This window comes from Ceratotherium simum, chromosome 32, assembly GCF_057802395.1.
Source record: "Ceratotherium simum simum isolate JZ-2026a chromosome 32, ASM5780239v1, whole genome shotgun sequence".
Classification (NCBI taxonomy): Eukaryota; Metazoa; Chordata; class Mammalia; order Perissodactyla; family Rhinocerotidae; genus Ceratotherium; species Ceratotherium simum.
This window is the reverse complement of record NC_141931.1, coordinates 7,731,048-7,754,594: the sequence shown is the minus strand read 5'-3', so window position 1 is coordinate 7,754,594 and position 23,547 is coordinate 7,731,048. Positions and strand designations below refer to the sequence as shown.

Below are 23,547 nucleotides of genomic sequence, written 5' to 3'. Positions count from 1 at the left end.
TCCCTTAGAATAGAGAAAAAGCAATAAAAACAAAATTTGGTTCTTTGAAAGGATCAACAAAATTGACAAACCTTCACCTACACAGGCTAATTAAAAAAAGAGAGAAGACCCAATTCCTAAAATTAGGAATGAAAGAGGAGACATTATTACTGACCTTGAAGAAATAAAAATTATAAAGGAATACTATGAACTGTATGCCAACAAATTATATAATCTAGATGAAATGGACAAATTACTAGACAGACACAAACTGCTGAAACTGAAATAAGAAATAGAAAGTCTATATAGACTTTTTTTAAAGTAATGAGACTGAATTAGCAATCAAAAAACTTCCCACAAAGAAAAGCCCAGAACCCGACAGCTTCACTGGTGAATTCTATTAAAGGTTTAGAGAAGAATCAGCACAATCCTTTACAAACACTTTAAAAAGATAAGAGTAGGGAACACTTCCCAACTCATTGTATGAGGCCAGTATTATCTCAATACCAAAATCAAACAAAGACATCACAAGAACAAAAAAATCTACAGACCAATATTCCTTATGAATATGAACGCAAAATTCCTCAAAATACTAGTAACCCAAACTCAGCAACATATTACAAAGGATCATACAGAGGCCAACCCAGGGGCGTAGCGGTTAAATTCACACACTCCACTTCGGCAGCTCCTGGTTCATGGGTTTGGATCCCGGGCGTTGACCTACGCACTGCTCATCAAGCCATGCTGTGGCGGCGTCCCACATATAACGTAGAGGGAGACTGGCACAGATGTTAGCTCGTGGACAATCACCCTCAAGTAAAAAAAAAAGAAGAGGAAGATTGGCAATAGATGTTAGCTCAGAGCCAATCTTCCTCACCAAAAAAAAAAAAAAAAGGATTATACACCATGAGCAAGCGGGATTAATCCTAGGAATGCAAAGTTAGATCAACACATAAAAATCAGTCAATGTTAACACCACATTAATAGAATGAAGGGGAAAAGCCACCTGACTATCTCAACTGATACAAAAAAAGGATTTTCTATATATTAGATGAAGTAATCTTCAGATAAAGATAGTTTTACTACTTCCTTTCCAATCTGGAGGCCTTTTCTTTCTTTTCCTTGCCTAATTGCCTCAGCTAGAACCTCCAGCACCATGTTAAATCAAGTGGCAAGAATGGACATCCTTGTCTAGTTTCTCATCTTAGGGGACAGCATCCATTCTTTCACCATTAAATATGCTGTTAGCTGTGGTTTTTTAGCAGATGCCTTTGATCAAGTTAAGGAAACTGCCTTCTATTCTTAGTTTAAGTTTTCATCATGAGACAGTGTTGGATATTGTTAAATGTTCTTCAACTCAACCAAGCTACCAAAACTGTTCACAAGGTTGCTGATTAACTCCCATATTGTTAAATCAATGGTCAGCTCTCTCCCGTCCTCTTTTTCGTTTGTGAGGAAGACTGGCCCTGAGCTAACATCCCTGTGCATCTTCCTCTACTTTATATGGGACGCCGCCACAGCATGGCTTGACAAGCAGTGAGTAGGTCCATGCCCAGGATACGAACTTGCAAACCCCCGGCCGCCGCTGAAGCAGGGCGTGCACACTTAACAACTACGCCACTGGGCCAGCCTCTCTTCCCTCCTCTTATCTGACCTCTCAGCAGCATTTGTCAGAGTTGATCACTCCTTCCTCTTTGAAACTTTACTTTTTTTGTGTGTGTGAGGAAGACTGGCCCTGAGCTAACATCTGTTGCCAATCTTCTTTTTTTTCTCTGCAAAGCCCCAGTGCAAAGTTGTATATCCTAGTTTTAAGTCCTTCTAGTTCATCTATGTGGGACTTCACCTCAGCACGGCTTGATGAGCGGTGGGTGAGTACGTCTGTGCCCAGGATCAGAACCCGAGAACCTGGAGCCACCGAAGCAGAACATGCGAACTTAACCGCTATACCACTGGGCCGGCCCCCTGACACTTTATTTTTATTTGGCTCCTAGAAAATCACACTCATGGTTTTCCTTCCACTTCACTTCGAGTTCTTTTCTTGCCCATATCATCACTCACTCCCTGGTGATCCCATCCAGCTTCATGGCTTAAATTTCTTCTAAGATTGACAGCTCCAAAATCAACAGGCCGAATTCAAGAGCTGGCTCTCCGACATCTGTATCTGGATGTCTTAAACTCAACATATCCCAAACCTTATACCTGCAATTCCCCCACGCCGACCCCCTCCTCCATAGTCTCTCCCATCTCAGTAAATGGTAACTCCATCCTTGCAGGTACTAAGTTCATCCTTGATTCTCCATCTTGTCTGAAAATCCTCTCAGTTCTATCTTCAAAATATCTCCAGAATCTCACATCTTCTCATTACCTGTACTGATAATATCTTAGTTCAAGCCACAATCATTTCTTGCCTGAATTACTACACAGCTCCCTGTTTCTGACCTTGCTCTCTTATAGTCTATTTTCAACAGATCAGCCAGAGTGATCCTTAAATATATGTCAGGTTATGTCACTGCTCTGCTCAGAACCCTTCAATGATTTCCCATCTCACACAGAATAAGAGCCAAAGAACAACCCCTCCCCCCCACCCCTAGTCCTCCTCACACAATCATTCTGTTACCCGGCAAACCTCAATTCCTATCACTCTCTCCCTTGGTCACTCTGCTCTAGCCACAGTGGTCTCCCTACTGATGCTCAGATGCATCAGGGCCCTGTCTCAGGGCCTTTGCACATGCTTGCCCTACTGCTTGGAATACTTATTCCCCACAAGGCTCCCTTCAGGTTTTTGCTCAAACATGACCTCAGGGAGGCACTCCTTGATCACCCTATTGAAATCTGAAACCCCATGTCCCCGCTCCTCCATTACTCCATTCCTGCTTTACTTTTCTCCATAGCGCTTACTACCATCCAATATATCATACAATTTATTTAGTTATCTGTCTCTACCCCTGCTCTCCATAGGGAAGCTCCATGAAAGGGTGTTTGTTCTGATGTCTGTTGAAATTCGAGTGCCCAGAACACTCTAGAACATAACAGGCAGTCAATAAACATTAGAAAAAAATCCAGAAATAGCATTGTAAGCAGGTTACATTCTGTAAATACCAGACAAAAGTGCTAATGAGAGCTGAAGCGGCTGTCTCCTGAGGGAGGACACGGGACTAGGGAGGAGGAGGGAGAAGGACTCCTGTTTTTGGTTGTGAGACTTGCAACAGTATTCGACTTTTCAACCAATTTATTAAACAGAACCATATGAAACTGCTGACATTCCATTGGTTTTTCACCTACAAAAAGAGCAATTTCATATGCTTCAACCTAATGCATATATTACTACAAGAAAAATATAAATTTTAAAATTGTTTTTAATAATTTTGGTGTGGGGAATACAAAGGAAACTCAGAAGACAGAAAGGAAACAATTCACAGATCTGCTTATGGAAAACTTAAAATATGTATATGTTGTGAAACTTGGCATAGAAAAAAGTAAAATGCAACTAAAAGACCAGAAGAAAATGCGCACAACAGGGAGAGGATTAATATTCATGATATAATATTCACAGAAAGAGCTCATCAAATTAACAGGAGACTGATAAAGAACCTGATATTAAAAAATAGGCATTATATGATTATCAAGGAAAAAAGAAGAAAAACTAACCAAAAGTCACACTATATCTTAAGGTGTTGACCAAATAATATTTTTACCAAAAAACAGTTTCGCCACTTATGTTAGCATATGAGACCTCTTTTAAAAACGCATAAGATCTCTAGGCAGTCTTAAGATTTGGCTTTTTGGGGAAAAACAGGATTCCACAAAACAGTCCATTTGCTCAATGTATTTGTAACAAAGTAACTCTTTAATAATAATATAAAAAATAACCAGAGACTCCAATCAAACTTGTTCATTCTGCAAAAGAAACAATTTCAAATCTGTGGTCATTAGCTGAAGTGTTTCCTTAAAAGAAACAACTTTTATCAGAAACACTATTAATTTATGCATCCTATTATGTCATATCTATTTTTTAAACACAAAGTCTTTTTATTTTTTTATTTTTTGCTGAGGAAGATTTGCCCTGAGCTAACATCTGTGCCAATCTTCCTCTGTTTTGTATGTGGGTCACTGCCACAGCATGGCTACCAAGGAGTCGTGTAGGTGTGTCCCTGGGAACTGAACCCAGGCTGCTGAAATGGTATGTGCTGAACTTAACCACTAGGCCACAGGGCCGGCCCCCACAAAGTCTTTTTATTCTATACTTCCTCAGATACCTTGCTAGATTCCCTCATCTCCGTTTTAGCTAAATGAACTTCTAGGCACATGAACCTGCGGTGGTCTCTTGCTGCTCATGTGTCAGAACAAGCATTTAGACCAGAAAGAAATGATGTCATAATGTGCATATAATAAAACACATTGGCCATGTTTTTCCCTTTGCCAGGTATGGAAAGGAAAACTATCACTTCTAAGATCAGGAGTTGAATGGAGTGGAGAACTATATTCTATAATCAGGGCTTGCAAATTCAAAAGCCTATAGAAGCTAGATAGGTAGAAAAATCTTAAATCTTAAAATCTTAAATCGCACTTAATACATTTTGCACAACATTCAGTCCCCAAAGAAATAGGCTGTCCTGTTTTTCTTTAAATACTCTTTGGTTACTTTGATTTCCCCACATTTGAGAAGATGAATACAAAGAAATACTTCTCTATTGTAACACAAGCACCAACATACCTGTAAGGAGAAAGTCTACTGATATCCCCTCTCAGCACTGGGGAGACCATGGGGGACGGTGCAGGGGAGGATGTGTTGAACTGGTGAGCTTGTGTTCCATTTAAGGAGTCACTTGTGACACAGCTCCAGCTAATTATTAACATTGGGAAATGAAGGCCTAGTTTGGTCAAATCTTTTGTTCGAGTCAGAAACTTTTACATGAATTTTCTCAAATTTTGGGTCTAAAAAACATCTTTTGTCTAAACACAGCCTGAAGATTGTCTGTGAGCCACCAGTCTGTTATGAATTATTATATGATTCATGATACTCCCATTCTACCTAGATGTGCTCTATTTTCCTCTTTAATTGGGTGATGTAGAACAGTCTCTTGGAAGCACCCTCTGACTTTTCCAAAGAAATAATTGTCCTGGGTGGTGGAGTATCTGCATGTTTAACTTCGCCTGCTAATGCCACTCTCTTTTCTCTAAAGCACCCCTGTAGGCTTCATTCCATCCATTCTAGTCTGCTTTAGGGCTTTGTTCCACCAATTACTTCCTATTTCAGATATTCAACCCTTTACTATCAATTCCATCGTCTCTGTCTACAAAAATGATCTTATTATCCTCTCCCACTAAAATACTCCTACCCTCAACTATAAAAACCACTTTGAACTCAATTGCTATCTTTCTTTCACCGTCAACTCTGTTAGTCCCTGATACCTTGCAATGTGTCTTCCAGGAAAGTTGTTTCTAAGATGTTATCAGTGACACCAAGTTGCCAGATCCAAAGGCACTTATCAGAACTCATTTTCTCTGAGCTCTCTAAGGAAACCCATCTTGCTGATCACCTTAGCTTCTGTACTTCAATTTATATCTACTGATTAAATATTAATTTTACAAAACTCCTATATGCTATAAGAGATACAGATTAAAAACTCATATTTTAGTCTTTGTATAAAATTTTATCCGGGGCCAGCCCCGTGGCTTAGCTGTTAAGTGCACGTGCTCTGCTACTGGCAGCCCGGGTTAGGATCCCGGGCTAGGATCCCAGGCGCGCACCAACGCACGGCTTCTCCGGCCATGCTGAGGCTGCGTCCCACATACAGCAACTAGAAAGACGTGCAACTATGACGTAAAACTATCTACCGGGGCTTTGGGGAAAAAAAGGAGGAGGATTGGCAATAGATGTTAGCTCAGAGCCGGTCTTCCTCAGCAAAAAGAGGAGGATTAGCATGGATGTTAGCTCAGGGCTGATCTTCCCCACAAAAAAAAAAAATTTTTTTATCCAAAGAACAATGTGAGTACAAAAATCGGGCAAAACTTTAATAAATATGCAAATTACTTAGCCTGACACTGAAGATCTCACGTTATCAAGTGTCACACTAAATTTCCAGTCCTATCATCTACATATCACCCAAACTTCAATATGCCTTGTGCTCTGCAACAGTCATCTCTCTCCATGCTATTGCTTCTACCTTCATCCTCTGCTACTAACTATAATCCCACCTAATCCTTGGTGCCCTGTTCTGATGTGTCTCATGTGGGACTGAGTCCGTCACTGCTTCAGGCTGAGATGATCATCCTCCCCTCCGAATTACAGCATCTTGTGTGACACTTATCAGATATTCCCACAGTTATTCACTGGATGATATACACTCACCATCTAATGGAACAAGTATAGCCCTTAAAGTCAGGGAGAATAGGTACCCCGCTGTTTTTGAGAGAGGCAGAACCTTATAGCAATAGCCACCCATCCCTTCACATCTTCTTGCATCCAAGCTCTCAGGTAGTCTCCTCCCACACTGACTCTGGCTTGGCCATGAAACTTCTTTTGGCCAATAGGACATTAGCAGATATGATGTGAGCAAAGACTTCAGGAGCACTTACACACTGGAGATTGCTTCCTCGTGCAGCTCTCTGGAACCCTGAGACCACTCTATGGGCTACCTTACCGGAGGGTGAAAAACTACGTGAAACAGAAACAAGTTTGCTCAGCTAAGCACCCCCACCCCCCAAACCAACCAGACCCCAGCCAAACTGCCAGACTGTGAAGACTGGCCAAGCTGACATAGCCCAGAACTGCCCAGCTGACCACAGAACTAGGAGAATAACAAATGCTTGCTGTTTTAAGCCATTAAAGTTTCTGAGGATGTAAGGAGAGGTGTTAATTTATATACAGAGTATCTGGCACACTGTATTGTTAGGAAATGTGTAAAGAACTACTGAAATGTTAACCTCTCTCTGGTCATCTAATTCTTAGTAAATTAGAGTTTCTCTAGCCTGAAAAATGGAATACTCTGTATTTCTGCATGGGGTTTTCTGTTTGTTTTGTAGAATAAAAACCTAGAGGGCAGCATATTATAAAGGTAGAGTACAGGTATTATATCCACATAGATGTGGATTTGAAACCAGGATGCACCATTTACTATCTTTAGATCCTCGGATAAATCCTGTAAACTTTCTGGGCCTCAGTTTCCTTTCTGTAAAGTGGATAAAATACCACCCGTCTCCCAGTATTAGAGATAATATATATTAGATACCAAATACAATATCTGGCACATTTCTTCAATAACAAAGAGGTATTATCATAAACATAAATACTAATCTGAAAATAAGGAGGTTGAAGCTGTTATCTCTAAAACGGTGTTTCTACACTATTACCTTTCACCACGGAAAGCAGAGAACTCGTCCATGTGCCAACACCTGGCAGAGGTGTGGAAGGTCTAACACGAAATGTGGATGAAGATAATTCTGATGCCTTTAGTGATTTCTGGATATCTTGGTTTCTGTTTATGATATCCCTTGGCATCTTCAAATTGGAAACTTTCCCTTCCAATACAGATTAGCAAGTTAATCATAAAGCTTAATTGTATTTGAGGCTGTTCAGTCAATGGGACTGTTCAGTCAATGGTTATTTAGGGGGGTGTTAAGGGAATAATATATCATTAGAAAACATAACCAAAATGTTATTTAGGAAGAAAGAAGTTATTTAGAAGCTTTGAATAATTCACAGCTAATTAGATAATTTAGAAAAGCCCAAATACTGTTACTGGACTAAAATTGTCAGCACAAATAGATGCTTTTTCATCCTCTATTAAAAATATATAATTGTTTACAGAAATGCAGCATCAGGAAAGCTTCTTGAATAATAACCAAAGTACACTATGAATTCCTTTGTGTCCAACCACTGAGCCCGTTTCACATGAAGGTTCATGCTACCCACCACTGAATATCAGAGCATGTAATGCAAACATGCTAACTCAGGTAAAACAACATAATGGTTTTGAAGAAAGCAACAGAAAGAAAGAAATCCTCTTCCACGACCAAGTGCTCACCTAGATAGGTTCCACTGTTGTTACCAGCATATTCAGCATCTTCTGGATGGAGTGTAAAAGCATACAGAACAAAAGCCAAGAAATAAAGCAGAACAGTTAGAAGCCCAGCCACTGATGCAAAAAATAAATTACTTAAAACAATTAGGTAAAGCACAGCATAGAACAGCCCTCATGATGCCACTCTTAAACATAAAACATTTTGTTTTATATTTAAGTGTAAAGTAATATTTTGAAACATCATGCAATTATTTTTACAAATTCCTTCGGAGGTTCCTTGATGCAGTTTCAAGAAAATTATAAAAGGCTTGCCTGAGATGTTCAAACTTTCACAGTTAAGAAAATTACAACACTCGATCCCAAAAGTAAATTTATTTTTGTAAATCAGGCTCTTTGATAATAGGTAAAATACAGCACTTATTTTGGCTCACTGGATTAGACAGAAAGGTTAACATTAAGATACATCCTTTCTTTTGATAGGAAGAGATTCTGTGTTGGGAAGGAATAAAGGCATACTATTTCTATTTTTATTTTGTTTTTTTAAAAATGAACAGATGAAAATATTTAAAAATAAGCAATGTGCTATTAATTATTTCTAGGAATTAAATGAATACTGGGCTCTGCATATCTTAAATACTTAAATTTATGTAGTGGAGTACTTCTTTTAGGCCTCTAATCTTCACATAAACACACCTCTGGAACTAACAGCACAGCTTGTGCAGAAATCAAATAGCTGAGAAGATTCTCCCCACATCCTTATATTAAAATAAGTCTGTCAGTATGTTTGAATAACATTGCTTTCTTCATTCACCTTTACTCGAGACTACTGACAGAGATAAAAACAATGTACTATTTCAGATTACTTTCTATATTTCTCCAAAATGAAGCAAAAAGTACATTTCTTTCTAAAATAAAGTCCAACCATTATTTTTGGCACTGTAATGTCAAAACGGAAGTTTGGATGTACAATAATCTTTTATAAACTGCTTGCTATATTCAATTTAATCCTATACATATGGGCACTAAATAAAATTACTAAACTATGCAGGGAAACTTTTATACATGTACCTTTAATTTCCTCTGAGAAGCACAAAGAAAACGAGAAAGGAAATGATTAAATGTGCAGAAAATACAAGTAAAGTAGGAAGATGTTGCATCCAAGGGAAAAAAAATCCACCTACCACACTCAACTGTTTCCTCATCTTAGAAAAGCCAAAGGAAAAAAACAAACGTATTTTAAATGTTTCAAAATTATTAGGCAACAAGTAAATAGAATTTATAAAAAACTACATTATAGACTGCTCAACAGTCTAGAAAGAATATATACACTTAAGCAGTCAAAACACAAAGTCTTCATACAGCTTATTACATACCCAAATGGGAAAAATAACCAGAAAAAAATTGAATTTTTTCAAAATAATAGTTCAATAACAGGATCATATTTATTTTCACAGATCAGTTCTGTTTGTAAATTAATGTCTCTGTTCAACATTGAGGATATTTCACGATAAAAATAGTGGAAAGAAGAAAACATTTTAAAAACAACCAATTTTGCCCTTAAAATGTCTAAATATCCTGTAAATTTAACAATATCCTGACAATTATCAACTTTTTATACATATGAAATGAGTCAGACAGAATCTTTATTTTCATTCTGTTTATATTATTTGATGAAAGGTATTTTAAAAAGTAATCCTAAACAATTCTTAAGTTACTAATTGGACAGCAATTTTAAGTGTGACTTAGGAGACTCATCTTCAGTTAAGGGTGGAGAAAGAACTGGCAATTTAACAGAAGCAAAATCTAACCAGGAGTCAACGTAGAATGTATTGCGTTACATGACCTTATAGAGCGAATAGGACTGATCCAAATGGTTCTTGTTCGCTTATCTCACCAAACTACAGAATGGTAGTCTACACTTAGGAGAAAGTGTGTAACGTTGTATTTTTACTTTTCAAATACCTATGGGTCCTCAAATTGTATTGGTTCTATTTGAACAGTATTAGCAAAAATGACAAGCAAATCATCATTATCCAGGCTCATATATGAGTCACGCAAGTTGTGAGTTTATTTATACTCATTTCTTAGTAGCTCTGAAAAGCTATGTGCATGTAAGAAAAATTATTAGAAAACAATCAATAAACTAAGTGAAATGGGTTAGCCAAGCCGAGCACCTAGGCATGGTGGAAATATTATGAACAACGTTTAAGGCTGATCAACCTGCAACCTCAGATGCTCTGCCATAAAGTAGATTGTTAAAGTAAATTCTCATAGGAACAAGAGGATAGATTGAGCATTGCACTCTTGATTAAAGAACCAATATCATGTAAATCAGATGATATAAAAACCATGCCACACACACAAAATAACTAAAACACGAAAGCCAACGTAAAATAAAAATAAACATCTGTAATCTAAATTATATATAGTATATGTGTATTTCATATTCTAATAAAAGGTCAAGAATACGCTGCATAAATTCTCAAAAGAATATTTCCTCCATGCAATTCTTAAGTAGGAAAAGAATGGTATTTTTAGCACGATACAACACACACATATAGGGCCAATAGCAACAATCGTGCTTAATAGAATCATGCTTCTCCAGTAGGAAAAGCAAAGGGACAGATTTCCTGAGACTTTGCAAGTTTCAACAAAGAGGAAAAATATATAAAAAGTTGATCTCAGAAGAGCTGAGATAATTGCATGATTCTTACTATGGTAAGGTACTGTTTATGCACATTAAATGCATAAACGTATTTAATTCTACAACAACTCTATGAAGCCAGAACTATGATCCCCATTTTACAGATGGGAGATCAGAGGCAAAGAGAAATGAAGCACTTGTAAGTGGCGAAACCGAGATTTGGACCCATGCAGTCTGGCTCCAAGAGTCCAAGTTTTTAACTACTATGCTATACTACCACACCAAAATCACTTTTTAATTACTTGAACTTCAAGCTAGAAAAAACAAACCAGGGGAGAGGTCAAGGGAAATAAGTTTCTTTCAAGTTTCCTTTCTACTCCCACCACCTCCCACCACATCAGCCTCTTGCCCCCTCCCCCAGAAGCTTCAACCTCTCAAGCGTTTCTCCTGACAGGAGAGCAGGGGGAGCCGTCTCCCCGCCCCAGCCTCATCAGGAGTCCACTCTCTACATCTGCAAGCACTGATGGGCCGGATGGGAAGATTATAAAACTCGCGGGGGAGAGGCCAACAAGGTCACAAAGAGTAACTTTGCTGTCTTCAGAGAATGGAGTGGAAAGGGTCTCCTGAAGGGCATTTGACGAGCTCTGCACAACAGGGCCGGAGGAAATTTACCACGCTGCCGGATGTCACTCTGACTGGGACATGTCTGATACCCTTGACAAATGGAGGAACTGTGTCTATGTAGGTATGACAAAGTTAAATCCCCACCCTATGAACCACTTTCTTATACCCCCTCAGCCCCCCACTGCCACCTCCCCTACAAGTCTGCAATAATTCCATGAACTGACCAGACCCCTAACCATCAGTCTACTCTTCCTAACCTGCATGGCAGTGGGTCCCCAGGACAAAAGGCTAGAGATAGTATGGCTTAGAACCCTTCCTATGGAAAAGCTACAAGCACATACCCTGATAGTGTTTTAGAAGCAATATCTTCAAACACGTAAGAACACAGTTCACTGAGACGAAAAGGGAGCTGTAACAATTAGAAAGGCCTTCACCTCAACCACGCCATGCTTTCAATAATCGGACGCGCAATTTACAGCTTAGTTCACCTGCACCTCTTCCCACACAAACTCTGAACTTCGGCATCTCCCAAAGAGTATCAGTTAAGTATTAGGGGGAAAAAAACACTTTCAGTATTTTTTAAAACCCCATACGATTCGGTTTACAAAAAATCCCACCAATATTAAGAAAATGTCTTACAAAGTTTTAGACATACAAATTTAATGTAGGAACATAAGCAATCTGTTAATTTCTGAATTAACTGTATGTGTGAACACACGAAATAAACATTACTTGAGACGCCAGGAAGAAGGAGCTTACTCAACTTGAAAACTTGCATTACAACAACCTGTAATGTTATACATCTTATTCTCAAATATTTGGCCTTCCAAAATATTGGTACCACGTAGAGTGAATTCATTCGTTTACTCAATGCTTAAATGCTGTTGTTGGCAGACTATGATCTTCAGTCCACAAAATGGTTGTCTTTGAATGAACTTGGTTACCCCCTGTTTGAATGGGCACCCTTTGGCTGAAGTTAAATTTTACCCTTTTTACCCACATGATAACAATCACAACTGGTTAAAACAAATTCTAAACAAAATATTTTGTGTTTTTACCTTTTAATCTTTACAAGGTCAATAAATTGTAAATTTTTGCTTTTTTATTACAAGAATTCTATAAGAGCTATTTTGTAAAAGAAAAATTTTAAATCGACATTATTCAATCAGCAGTATTAGAAATTTTCAGATATTTATACTTGGATAACTAAAAAAAGAAACTAAGCACTGTAAATAAATATCATACTTGAATATTCTGCTGTAAAATACACTCTGTGAATAAGAGCCTTTTCTGAATACCATATAGACTGATACAAATGACATCCTATAGAAGTTAATGTTTATGCTATTAGGAAGGCAAATTTTAACTTATATACTTAGATTTCAACAGAAAGGGAACAAACAATATTTCAAGTAATCAAAGAAATTCATATTTCTTTTTCAAGGTTAGGTGATATTATACCGCTTGACATTTGCAACTGAACTATAAAAATAAGCTTTTGGCAGAAAATCTTAGAGTACTTTAAATTATATCAAAACAGGAATTGCAAACTGCCAAGTGTCTGTCATGAAAACTATACCTATATGCTACTTGAGACATAAGATATGCTCTTATTCATTTCCAAAACACTTAATCTGTGTTTTTTGTGTAATAATCTAAAATTTGGTCATATCAAAGAAAACCTATGAGACTTCTAGGTCTGCTCTTCTGTCTGTATTACTAATATAAATGCATTATGTGAGAACCTATCATTATATGAAGGAGGGAGTGGGGGAGGGAACACTCAATTCTATTACGCGTAAATGTCTTTGTTGAATAAGCTATTCTTTCAAAAAACAGGAGGACGAAGAAGAGAAAGAGATGAGTCCTTACATCAAGCTTCTAAGATTTAGGAATGTTTTAGCTTTAAAGCTTCCTTTTTTTAGTTTGTAGGAATGTTTAATTTTAAGAGGCAAATTATTTTCTTTGAGAAGCCTCTTTTCTGGATATGTATTAGATACACCAAGATTCTTAAGGGGAGGAAATAACCAAGCAACAAAGATGAACACCACCCACACTTGAGCTCTGCGTGAGGATGCTAGGTTTTAAGCCTGAAGAAGTCGGTGCTCACATGGCTCCTGCTTTACCATGGAGCCAAAATCCACAGCTCTGGCACAAACATAAACGCAAAGATCATAGTACTGGGATTCTCCATTCCCTTCTGACTTCTACGTCGACATTAACTGAACCCCTATAGTTCCAGAGCCATCTTCCACGAACTTTTCCTTCATCAAACTTTAGTATGATGATACACTGTGAATCAAATAAAGAGTAAAAGCATAGTAATAGAAGAAATCATTTCGTGAAAAAGGTTAATTGGCTAATTTGATACATACTGTTACCTGACTCAAGTTCTTATTCTAAAATCAGTGCTTAACAATATCTTCCTAGGTTTTAAGTGTCCTAAAATTTAGTGCAGAAAAATTTTAACAAATGAGTATTTTTTCATAAATTTATAAACAGCAACATGATAGAAGTTTTTCTTCTTTTAGAAATTTTAGATTAAATCAGAAACTTTTCTTAAATCCTATTCTATAAATTATTATTCAAAGTCATAAAAATGAAAGCTTTAAATCAACTGTTTTTCTTCACAGCATTATTCAATAGTTTAGCAGAGTACATGATAACATGAATGTCCTATTCTAAAAGTCTAAGTACCAAATGTTGAAGTCCAGGAAGTGTTGAGCCAGATGGTCTTCACAAGACTTAGTTATATAAAGAATCACTATCAAATACACACAAAGTGCTTTTAAATGTCTTTTTTAAAAATGTTCAGAACCAGTACAATGATTTTTGCATAATTTTGGGGTTCAGGGGTTTATGAGACAACATTCAAAGAAATTTCAAATGGCATTTCAATTCTTTGAGAAAAAAGAAGCTAGCTATTTAATTTTCATAGCAATATATTATCTCTCTGAAGAAGGCCATAGTTACCCCACACTAGTGATTTAATTCGGATAATTTTGACCAGATTTATTTTTATTTAAAAATAATAAATATCTATAAATGAGAACAAACAATACATCTCTTAGTGAATCAAAATCTAGTAAAAAAAAATAAGAGAGAAAAGGAAAAAAGGAAGAAAAGGGTGAAAGAAGTAAAATCAGTAAACATTTCTAAATGGTATTCAGAAGGCAGAAAAATAAATACTAAAATATCCAAATGAGGACACTTCAGTAAAGAAAAATCCTGGAATAAATATTTCTCAGATTCAAATACTGAAGTATTAACATAGAAAAGAAATTATGCAAATTAACAGACAAAAAGCCTCCATTACAATTAATGCTTCTACACACCCCTCACTCCCCCTCCCCCTCATTTGCACACATTTATACTGAAACCAGTTTGGGGAGAGCTATTAAAAAGACAATCTATCCATTTTGAATAGTTCTTTAAAGAAACATATATATATATATCAAAACTTTTAAATAAATGAAAATTCATAATTACATCAAATTATACATTTCTTAGTTGCCTAAGACTCAAACGAATTTGCGTATGGGTTCAAATTCAAGTGGAGTCACATTTATTTCACTTTCAAGTTACACACATTTTATCCCACACGCACCAAATATATTAGAAATGTGCAGGCCCCACATTTAAAAATCCCTCAAAGAGCAAGTCAGGTGGACGCCTCAAAGTTCCTTTCAGTGGGATGAGCTGCCAGTGAGACCTGATCACACGCAAAAGCAGTGCAGCATTCCGGTTACACTTGAAGCTTTCTGATGCCACGACACAGGTGGCATCCTGCGACAAGTGTTTTTTCCTTCTGCCCAGACTGAGTGGAGCAAGAACAGGCAGGCTGTGGATCAGCGCTCCACGTGAGGCATCTGCTTGCTCGGGAGATTTATACCCGACTGTAGTCTGGCCCCCTTATAATGTAATTCCTGGGCTATAAGCTTCTACAAACTGACAGAAAAAACAGGAGATGTGAAAAATGCAGCAATACTAAAACCAGATGTTGGTGTAAAATTCCAGGACCATTTATTTGCTCATTTCGCCTTTCAACATACGATTTCTATGCTGAAAACAAAGGGCTTTTTTTTTCTCTTAAAAATACCTAGAACCATGAAACATTTAGAGGAGACGAAGTAGGAAATTTATGAGATGGGGACTTGAGAGAGGTAGGAGGTGGGAAGAAAAGAAAAGCTGAGAGAAGGGTAGGTCGCAAAAAAAAAAAAGGCACCTAAATCCACACTACCTTTTTCAGTAACCCTACATCATCCTATTTCTGACTCATTTTCTTTTAATCTAGTCTGGTAGTAACTCCAAACAGACAGGTTAAAGGTCAGAGTTACTATGATTTCTGGATAAGAAAGGAAGCAAGAAGAATAAGAACAATTGTTCTTAGGCACAATTACTTTTGTGCCTAAGAAAGTGGTGAATTTTTCCCCCCTAATCTTTACCAAGAAATACCTTACCCAAACCTCCTGGTTTTGGAGAAATAAAAGAGTTGCATTTTAGGTTACATTTATAAAATACCTAAATTCAGAAATCAGAGTGGTAATTAGTTATCTTCTTAAAGAAGGAGTCATGGGTTTATTACAAACAACCCCAACACTACTTTGTTCAAAAGATTCACAGTAATATTCCTACTATGAATTTCTTATTTGTTTGGTTCCTGTGAAATAATGATCCAAAAGCTATCACAAGGTAACATGGACTCTCATTCTACCACAAACACCTGCTTAAATAGGCAAAAATAAACGGCAAGATTTGGTTACTCTGCACTCCTATTAACAAACTTACATGATTTCCTGTTGGAAACTTTCAGGGGCCGAACCAATATTTCTGGTCGTCTCAGAGCCAATCTCCTGGGGGAAAAGAAGGTCAATATGACCGTCAATTTTCAGTATGGTCCAAGATTAACATAACACCAAAACATTAAACGTCTTAAGAAAAAAATGGAAAGTTAGGGGGGAAAATGAACACAACGCAATCTATTCAAATTAAGAAAGAAATCCTCTACTTTCAAATTTTTATAAATTATCCCCCCTTCAAAATCACTCTCCTTTTTTTTCCATCTTTCACATCAACACAGCTTCAGATATTAATGTGTTATTTTCCATTTGCTTCATAACAAAAACCAAATATGACCTGGGACTGTCATATTATTTTTGGTCATTATTCATACTTACTTAGACAAAACAGAAATCCAAACCTGGGGGATAAAGGATTCTAAGGCAAGGTTTTAGTTCTCATTTTATCACAGCTATGCTGGAATGATATTTTGCAGAGAACAAAAGGTCAGCTGAAGAAAGGCCATTATGATGTGCTAGTAGCTCACCTTTCCTGGAAGTGCTTTGAAGGAATCAAGCCTGCTCTGGGATTGGCATCACCTTCATGCTTCGCTTGCCACCATGTTGCATCATCTTGGCTCATAATCTGAAGAATATCTCCCTTTTTGAAAGAAAGCCCAGCTTCCTTACATGGAATGGCTTTATCCTCATTAGGGTCATAGTCAAAGAGGGCTTTGATAAACATCTGGAAGAAAGTTTCATTTAAAATGAATAAATATAAAAAAATAAATGGGAAATGGCCAACATTCTTCTAAGTCTGATTTAAGAATAATTTTTAAAAAAAGAATATTAAAATAAACTTGCTGTGACAAAGAGGATATGTATTAGACAGAAAAACATTAGCTCCCCCCACAAAAAAGGTTTTTAATTAAGGATTACCTTGCCTTCTTTAGCTGGTGTCTCCTCTTTGATGCTGGGTATAATCTTAAATGTAATTGCTCCCTGGGACTGAGCCTGATATCAGAGGAAACAAAGAGTTAGAAGAAAACTCCTAGAGCCAAGGAGAGAGAAGGAAAATAGGTAAAAAACTAAACGATTCTGAAAGTTTACAAGCTGGGGGTTTCTACTCTTCGATAGACTAAACCAAGGAAACTATTTTTGTAGAAATTCCTGTAATGTGAGAAAGCACTAAAGTTTGTCAAATAAGTTAAAAAACATTAACCAGTAAATCCACTTTTACCTCCTGTGCACTTCGAAAATGCTGATGAATGTATTACCATCCATGTTGAGTTACTTCAAAATAGAAACACAAAATATACACAGTGCCTTATATAGACAATATTAAATGGCTAGAACAGATAACATGCAAAGTTCAGACTATTACATTTAAGTATCAGCATCCATGTTTTTAGGGACAAAATACCTATACTACCAGTAACATAGTTATAAATATATGATTCAATTAGTTGCAATGCTTATCAGAAAAAACAATGAAGAACATTCATCTCTATTATATGCTTGTCAGTGAGTAAAATACCAAATGTAATAGATTAATTAAAAGATGAAAAGATTGAGTATCCATTCTAATTTAATTAAAACAAGCAACAACAATACCCACAATTCTTTGCTATCTCGGACAAGAGTAAGCCTCCCTTTAACAAACACTCATGTCATCTCTTTTTTTAGCATTTATCATAACCACATCTAAATAATTACTTATACAATTATTTCTTAATATGTTACCTCTGCCAAATTACAATATATAAGCTCCACGAAAGCACTAAATATCTGGCACATATTTAAGAGGAAGGTGAGAAGGAAGAAAGGAGGAAGATAGGGAGACAGGCAGATAGGGAGAGACAGAGGCAGGGAAGAAAGGAGAGAAAGAGAGGAGAATGGGGAGGTCTCTCTGAGGCTCACTATCAGGGGTGTGCCTGTAAACCAGGACTCTGGTTTGTAAAAAAGGCCCTGATTTGTATTGTTTGCCAATTTCCATGGTATAAATACTCCCATCACAGCCAATTTCAATTTGCCAGTATGAAGTCACTGAAAGCTAAGTTGGGAAGAACTGCATAGAATCAGCTCTCAAAAGCATAAGGAGGCAGCTCCAGTGTAGCAAAGAGACTCAGGTAACTCACAACTCTTACTAAGAGTTCACGTAATACTGAATTGCATAGGTAGAGAAAAGGCAAAAGTCTTCTCTATAATCCCTTCCCATTATTCTAGTTTGTGTATGCCGTGTGTGTGTGTTTTAATGTCTGTAAAGCCCTTAGAACAGCATCATTAAAGGTTCTGTAAGCAATTTTTAGTATAGTCACACCACATAAAGACATTTAGGTCGATGACAGACTGCATATATGACAGTGGTCCCATTAGATTAGTACTGTCTGGCCTAGGTGTGTAGCAGGCTATACCATCTGTTTGTGTAAGTACACTCTATGATGTTCAACTAATGACACATTTCTCAGAATGTATCCTGTTGTTAAGCGATACACGACTTTATTACTATTCTTATTAAGTCATATAGGTCTAACAGCCATTGTGATCGCCTCACAGCAATCCATCATGTGGATAAATGATTATTCAATCAATGCAACCTTCTTGATAGTTTTTAAATATTTTTAAAATAGCTTGCTTATAAACATTTGCCATTATTTTCCTTAGGGTTCATTTCCAACAATTGAATTTCTTGATTAAGAGGTATACAAATTTACAATTTTGATAGTTTCAGATAGCCATCTCAAAAAGTTCTATTAATTTATCCTACTACCCAAACCATATAAACATATCTATTTCCCTGCAATCTGGCTAAATCTAGGCATTATCAAGCTTTTAAATCCCTCAAAATCCAATATTTTCCAGACATCATGTTTTCTTTTGTGAGTTGCCTGTGCATAAGCTTTGCTAATTTTCCTGCAGAAGTTTTTTTCTTACTGATTTTTATGAACTCTCTACACATTAAAATATTAGCCTTCTAACACATATATTGAAAATATTTTTCCTACAATCTCATTTGTCTTATAAGTTTTATGTAGGGCATCTTTGTTTGTACAGAAAGTTTCAATTCTAGTAGTCACATCAGTTATTTTTCTATGTGAATTTTACATCAAAGTTAAAGTCTTTTTCTACTTTTTATTTTTTAAACTTAAATATTTAATTGGTTGGGATTTATTTTTGTGTGTAGTATAAAACAGGAACTGACTTTTTTCTAACTGAATCATCAATTACTCCAATACCATTTATGAAATGATTTGTTTTCCCACTGATTTAAAATGCCATTTTAATCGAATACAAATTTCCATATATCCTGAGATGTGTTTTGAGATACTAAACTCCCTTTTTATGTCTGTAGGTTTATAGTATGTTTTCATATGTAACAGGGACAGTCTCCCTTCAATTTATCCTTACAAACGAACTTAAGAATTAACATTGTCAAGGCCTAAAATAATTTCATTCCATTTTAGATTTCATAAGACATCTAAATTAGTGTGACTATTTTATACACCTAGAAAGCACAGCTTATAGTCTGGCTATGTCATTGGAAGAAGGGGAAAAATAAACACATCACCAACAACAGAGTAGATGCCATCTACTAGGTACCCAAATTAGGACAGGCCCCATCATAAACTCTTTACATACATCAGCTCACTTAATCCTCAAAACACTCCAGTGAGATATTTACCTCTTCTATTCTCACTCTGTAAATGAAAACACTGAGGCAATAAAAAGATTAAAGTATTTTCCAAGGACACACAGGGACAGCAATGGAGCTGGGATTTGAACTCTGGACCGCTAAATCCAAATCCTGTATTCATCAGCAAGTCTAAAATATAGTGAGTCAATATCACTTTCATTGCAACTTTAAAATAAATTTTCAGCTTACCAAAATCTGAATTACTTCCTCGGGCCTTTTATCCTCAACTGGTATCCCATTCACTTCCCTAAGTTCATCACCAACATGAATAAGACCTGAGAAATAGCAAATTTGGTAAATTAGCAGTGTTACCTACAAAAGAAACTAATTTGCAATTGTTTCCACACTGAAAGCATTGTTAGGTTCCCTTAACACATTTGAGGATTGTAAGCGAGACCTTCCCACTTCTCAGGTTTCAGATTCTGTGCCTCTCTAGCAACGAAGCAAAGACTACAACATAATGATGCTGGCAAAGAAATGACAACAGCGTCTTGGTCTTTGCCTAGAAATGCACATTATTTTCATCTTATATAAGAAGTTTAATTTTTTAAAAAAGTTGCATGCTTTTAGTAGTATTTTTCAAATCAGAAACACTGAAACAAGACTGAATATAACTTTGGAAGCCCATGTAAACTAAGACCACACAGTAGAGTGAGATTTCTGTCTCATTTAGTTAAATAGGTTCCCACATCTCAAAACAGGAACAAATATCTTATTACATGTTTTGCTGTATTATATCAAAAGACTGTTATCCTCTTATTACATATTGGAAATGTGACACGTAAAAGGCAACATGACTTTGTCTATATCCACTTAACATTTACTCTTACCACTTCTGTCCGCAGCTCCTCCTCTCATGATTCTAGCCACAACGATGGCCCCTGTCTGCTCATCTTTCTTAATGGTAGCTCCCTTTTAAGAAAAACAAAAGTATTTGTGGTAGACATCTGTATTGGGTGGTAGGAAAGGGGAGGCAGAAATAAGGACACTCATCTGGAAAAAGTGAAAACAAGAACTACAAAAAATTAAAGGCATGAGTCAGGAGGAACAGACATCATGTCATTTGCTTTACAAATACTCATTACTAGGTACAGAATTTTCTACCATATAGATCATCTAAGGTTTCAGCACAATTTAAAGGTTTTTGAAATTTTTAATCTCTTCAAAACTATGGAAAGTACAAATATCTTTTTTCCATTATAATAACTTGTATTTGAATATTATTTGTTTTCATCCTTTTACAGCATTTCCTCATTTCATTTTTTTTTGTGTGTGTCAGGAATATCAGCCCTGAGCTAACATCCGTGCTAATCCTCCTCTTTTTGCTGAGGAAGACCGGCTCTGAGCTAACAACTATTGCCAATCCTCCTACTTTTTCTCCCCAAAGCCCCCGTAGATAGTTGTATGTCATAGTTGCACATCCTTCTAGTTGCTGTATGTGGGACGTGGCCTCAGCATGGCCGGAGAAGCAGTGCGTCCGTGCGCGCCCGAGATCTGAACCGGGCCGCCAGTAGCGGAGCGCACGCACTTAACCGCTAAGCCACGGGGCCGGCCCTTCCTTTTCATTTTATCTTCATAATACCCCACAAGGAAGGCAGACTATATAGAGTAGGTTAAGTTAACAGAAAAAGATTATATAAATTAGAAAACTAAAACTCAGGTCATCTGACTTTAATTCAGTGATCCTTCTAGTACACTATTGCAGTAAAGGAACTCAGTGATAATCATAAAGAAAGAAAAAAATCAGAACTCCAAAATTAGTTATATATCTTATCCAAGGCTAAGATAAACTAATGGAAGAAAGATCTGTTATTCCAAGGTTTTTATGTAGTAGGATTGTACCTAGTACAAACAGAACTAACATTTTGGCATAAAATTAGGAAACAATTTCAAAAAGAATCCAGAAATTCTTCATTTATGGATGTTCAGAAGCAAAGTAGATGAATGCTGCTTTGTAAGAACATCAAGCACAAATGGTTACTTTGAAAGCCTTCTCATGACTTTGCTTCCAAGACTGGCATTGGTTGAGAAAAGCCATCCCCGCATTGCATCACATGGCTAAAAAGATGCACACATTAGATGATGGCAGAATTCACCCCAAAGAAGAAAGTGGAATTTTTCTCAAGTTTGTTAATAAATACGTTTATATCATTCAAAAATAGATATGTAAACAAAATTAGGAATCCATTTTTACTAAGTATATTTTATATATGACAGTTATCAGATACATATCTAATAATAGTAGAAAAATCAAATAATTGATAGGATGGTTTTGCAGCATTTTCATCACCTCTGCATGTATTCAAGGCCAAAGACTTGAATGAGCATCTCTCCATGGTCATAAAAGCCTTAGACCTACCAACTACTGGTATTTCTTGCTTTTATTTAAAGTTAACTTGTAGTCAAGATGAATGGAAATGAATGTTCTTAACAAACTAATTAGTGTGATTAGATCAACTTTCATTTTCCTTGAAAGTGTGTCTCACATTTTCCCATGAAAGTATACCTAAAGGCAGAAGCGTCTAGTAATCTAAGATTACTTATCTATTTTATAGATGAGAAACTGAATCCCAAACAGTTACAATTTGTCTAAGATCAGACAACTAGTGTGTAGTAAAGTGAGGACTTGTCTAAGGCAAACAGATCAGAAGCGCTGTTCTTAATCTTAATTATCATTCAATACTGCTCATCCTATATCTTTCTACAACCTTTTATCTGTCAGTTTATAAGTTCGTTACCCTTGCGGTAATTTGTCTCCACGAGGGAGATCATCAATTCCTTCCCTCTTCGTATGTGCGAGCCAGATTCCCACATCAAGTGGTGAAAATGGTTCTGAGGCATTTAAGGCTATGAGATGACTTGCAACTGCCACCTGGGCCTCTGGAAACACCTGCTCTATGGGAAGTCAGCCACCATCTAAGAAATCACGACTACTGCCATGCTGTGAGGAAGCCCAAGCTAGCCAAGTGGAGATGCCACTTGGAAAAAGAGATCAGCTTCCAACTTTCCAGCTATCCAAGCCCAGACATCAGTCATGGGAATGAAGGAGCCCTCAGATGACTCCAGCCTCAGCCACCATCTAACTGTACAGATGAGAGATTCTAAGTAAGAACCACCCAACTGAGCCTATCATGCTCCAAAACCATTAGAGATAATAATATATTATTGTTTTAGCCACAACATTTGGGGATGGTTTAAAACACAGAATTAGGTAACTGGAACAAATCTCTTTCTCCATTATGGATTGTAATGTTTTTCAGAACAGGACCATCCAGTTTGTTGTGCTTAATGCTAGTCCCTTTGACTTACTCTGTGATTCAATGAAGTTGAAAAATGTTCACTAGGGGCCTAGTTCTGTTCTAAGGGCTTGTAATACATTGGTGAGAAAAAAAACCAAACATTTCTGCCCCCTCACAGAGCTTACATTCTAACAGGGGAGACAGACAGTAAACAAAAGATGAAGTAATTAGACGTATTACATAGTATGTTAGAAAGTGGTAAACACTATGGGGATGGGAGGAGGTAGGGCAGGGTAAGAAAGATTAGGAGTGCCAGGGCAGGTAGAGGGAAGACAATGAAGACACAGGCCTTATCGAGAAGATGACATCTGCATAAAGAAAGACTGGGAGGAGGTGAAGGAGTTAGTTGAAGAGAAAGAATAGAAGAAACAGCCAGTGTAAAGGTGCTGAGGTGGGGCTGTGAATGGAGCGATCAAGAGACAGCAGAGAAGCCAGTGTGGCTGGAGGAAAGTAAACGGGGAGAAGCACGAGGAGGTGAGGTCAGATGGTAACAGAGCCAGAGCAT

General features: G+C 37.0%; 1 protein-coding gene across 7 annotated transcripts in view; it reads right to left on the bottom strand.

The window, feature by feature from the left end:
• MPP7 (MAGUK p55 scaffold protein 7) overlaps positions 1–23,547 on the bottom strand; it is a 264,230-nt gene that overhangs the window by 47,186 nt on the left and 193,497 nt on the right. For 6 of the 7 annotated variants that reach the window (XM_087420720.1, XM_087420721.1, XM_087420722.1 and 3 more), the window contains 6 exons: positions 20,574–20,655; positions 19,933–20,018; positions 16,989–17,063; positions 16,598–16,794; positions 16,060–16,124; positions 8,007–8,045 (listed from right to left, as the gene is read on the bottom strand). In XM_087420720.1, the coding sequence (XP_087276846.1) occupies positions 8,007–8,045; positions 16,060–16,124; positions 16,598–16,794; positions 16,989–17,063; positions 19,933–20,018; positions 20,574–20,655 (544 nt within the window). The remainder of the gene's footprint in view (positions 1–8,006; positions 8,046–16,059; positions 16,125–16,597; positions 16,795–16,988; positions 17,064–19,932; positions 20,019–20,573; positions 20,656–23,547) is intronic. The other variant, XM_087420724.1, reaches the window with a different exon arrangement.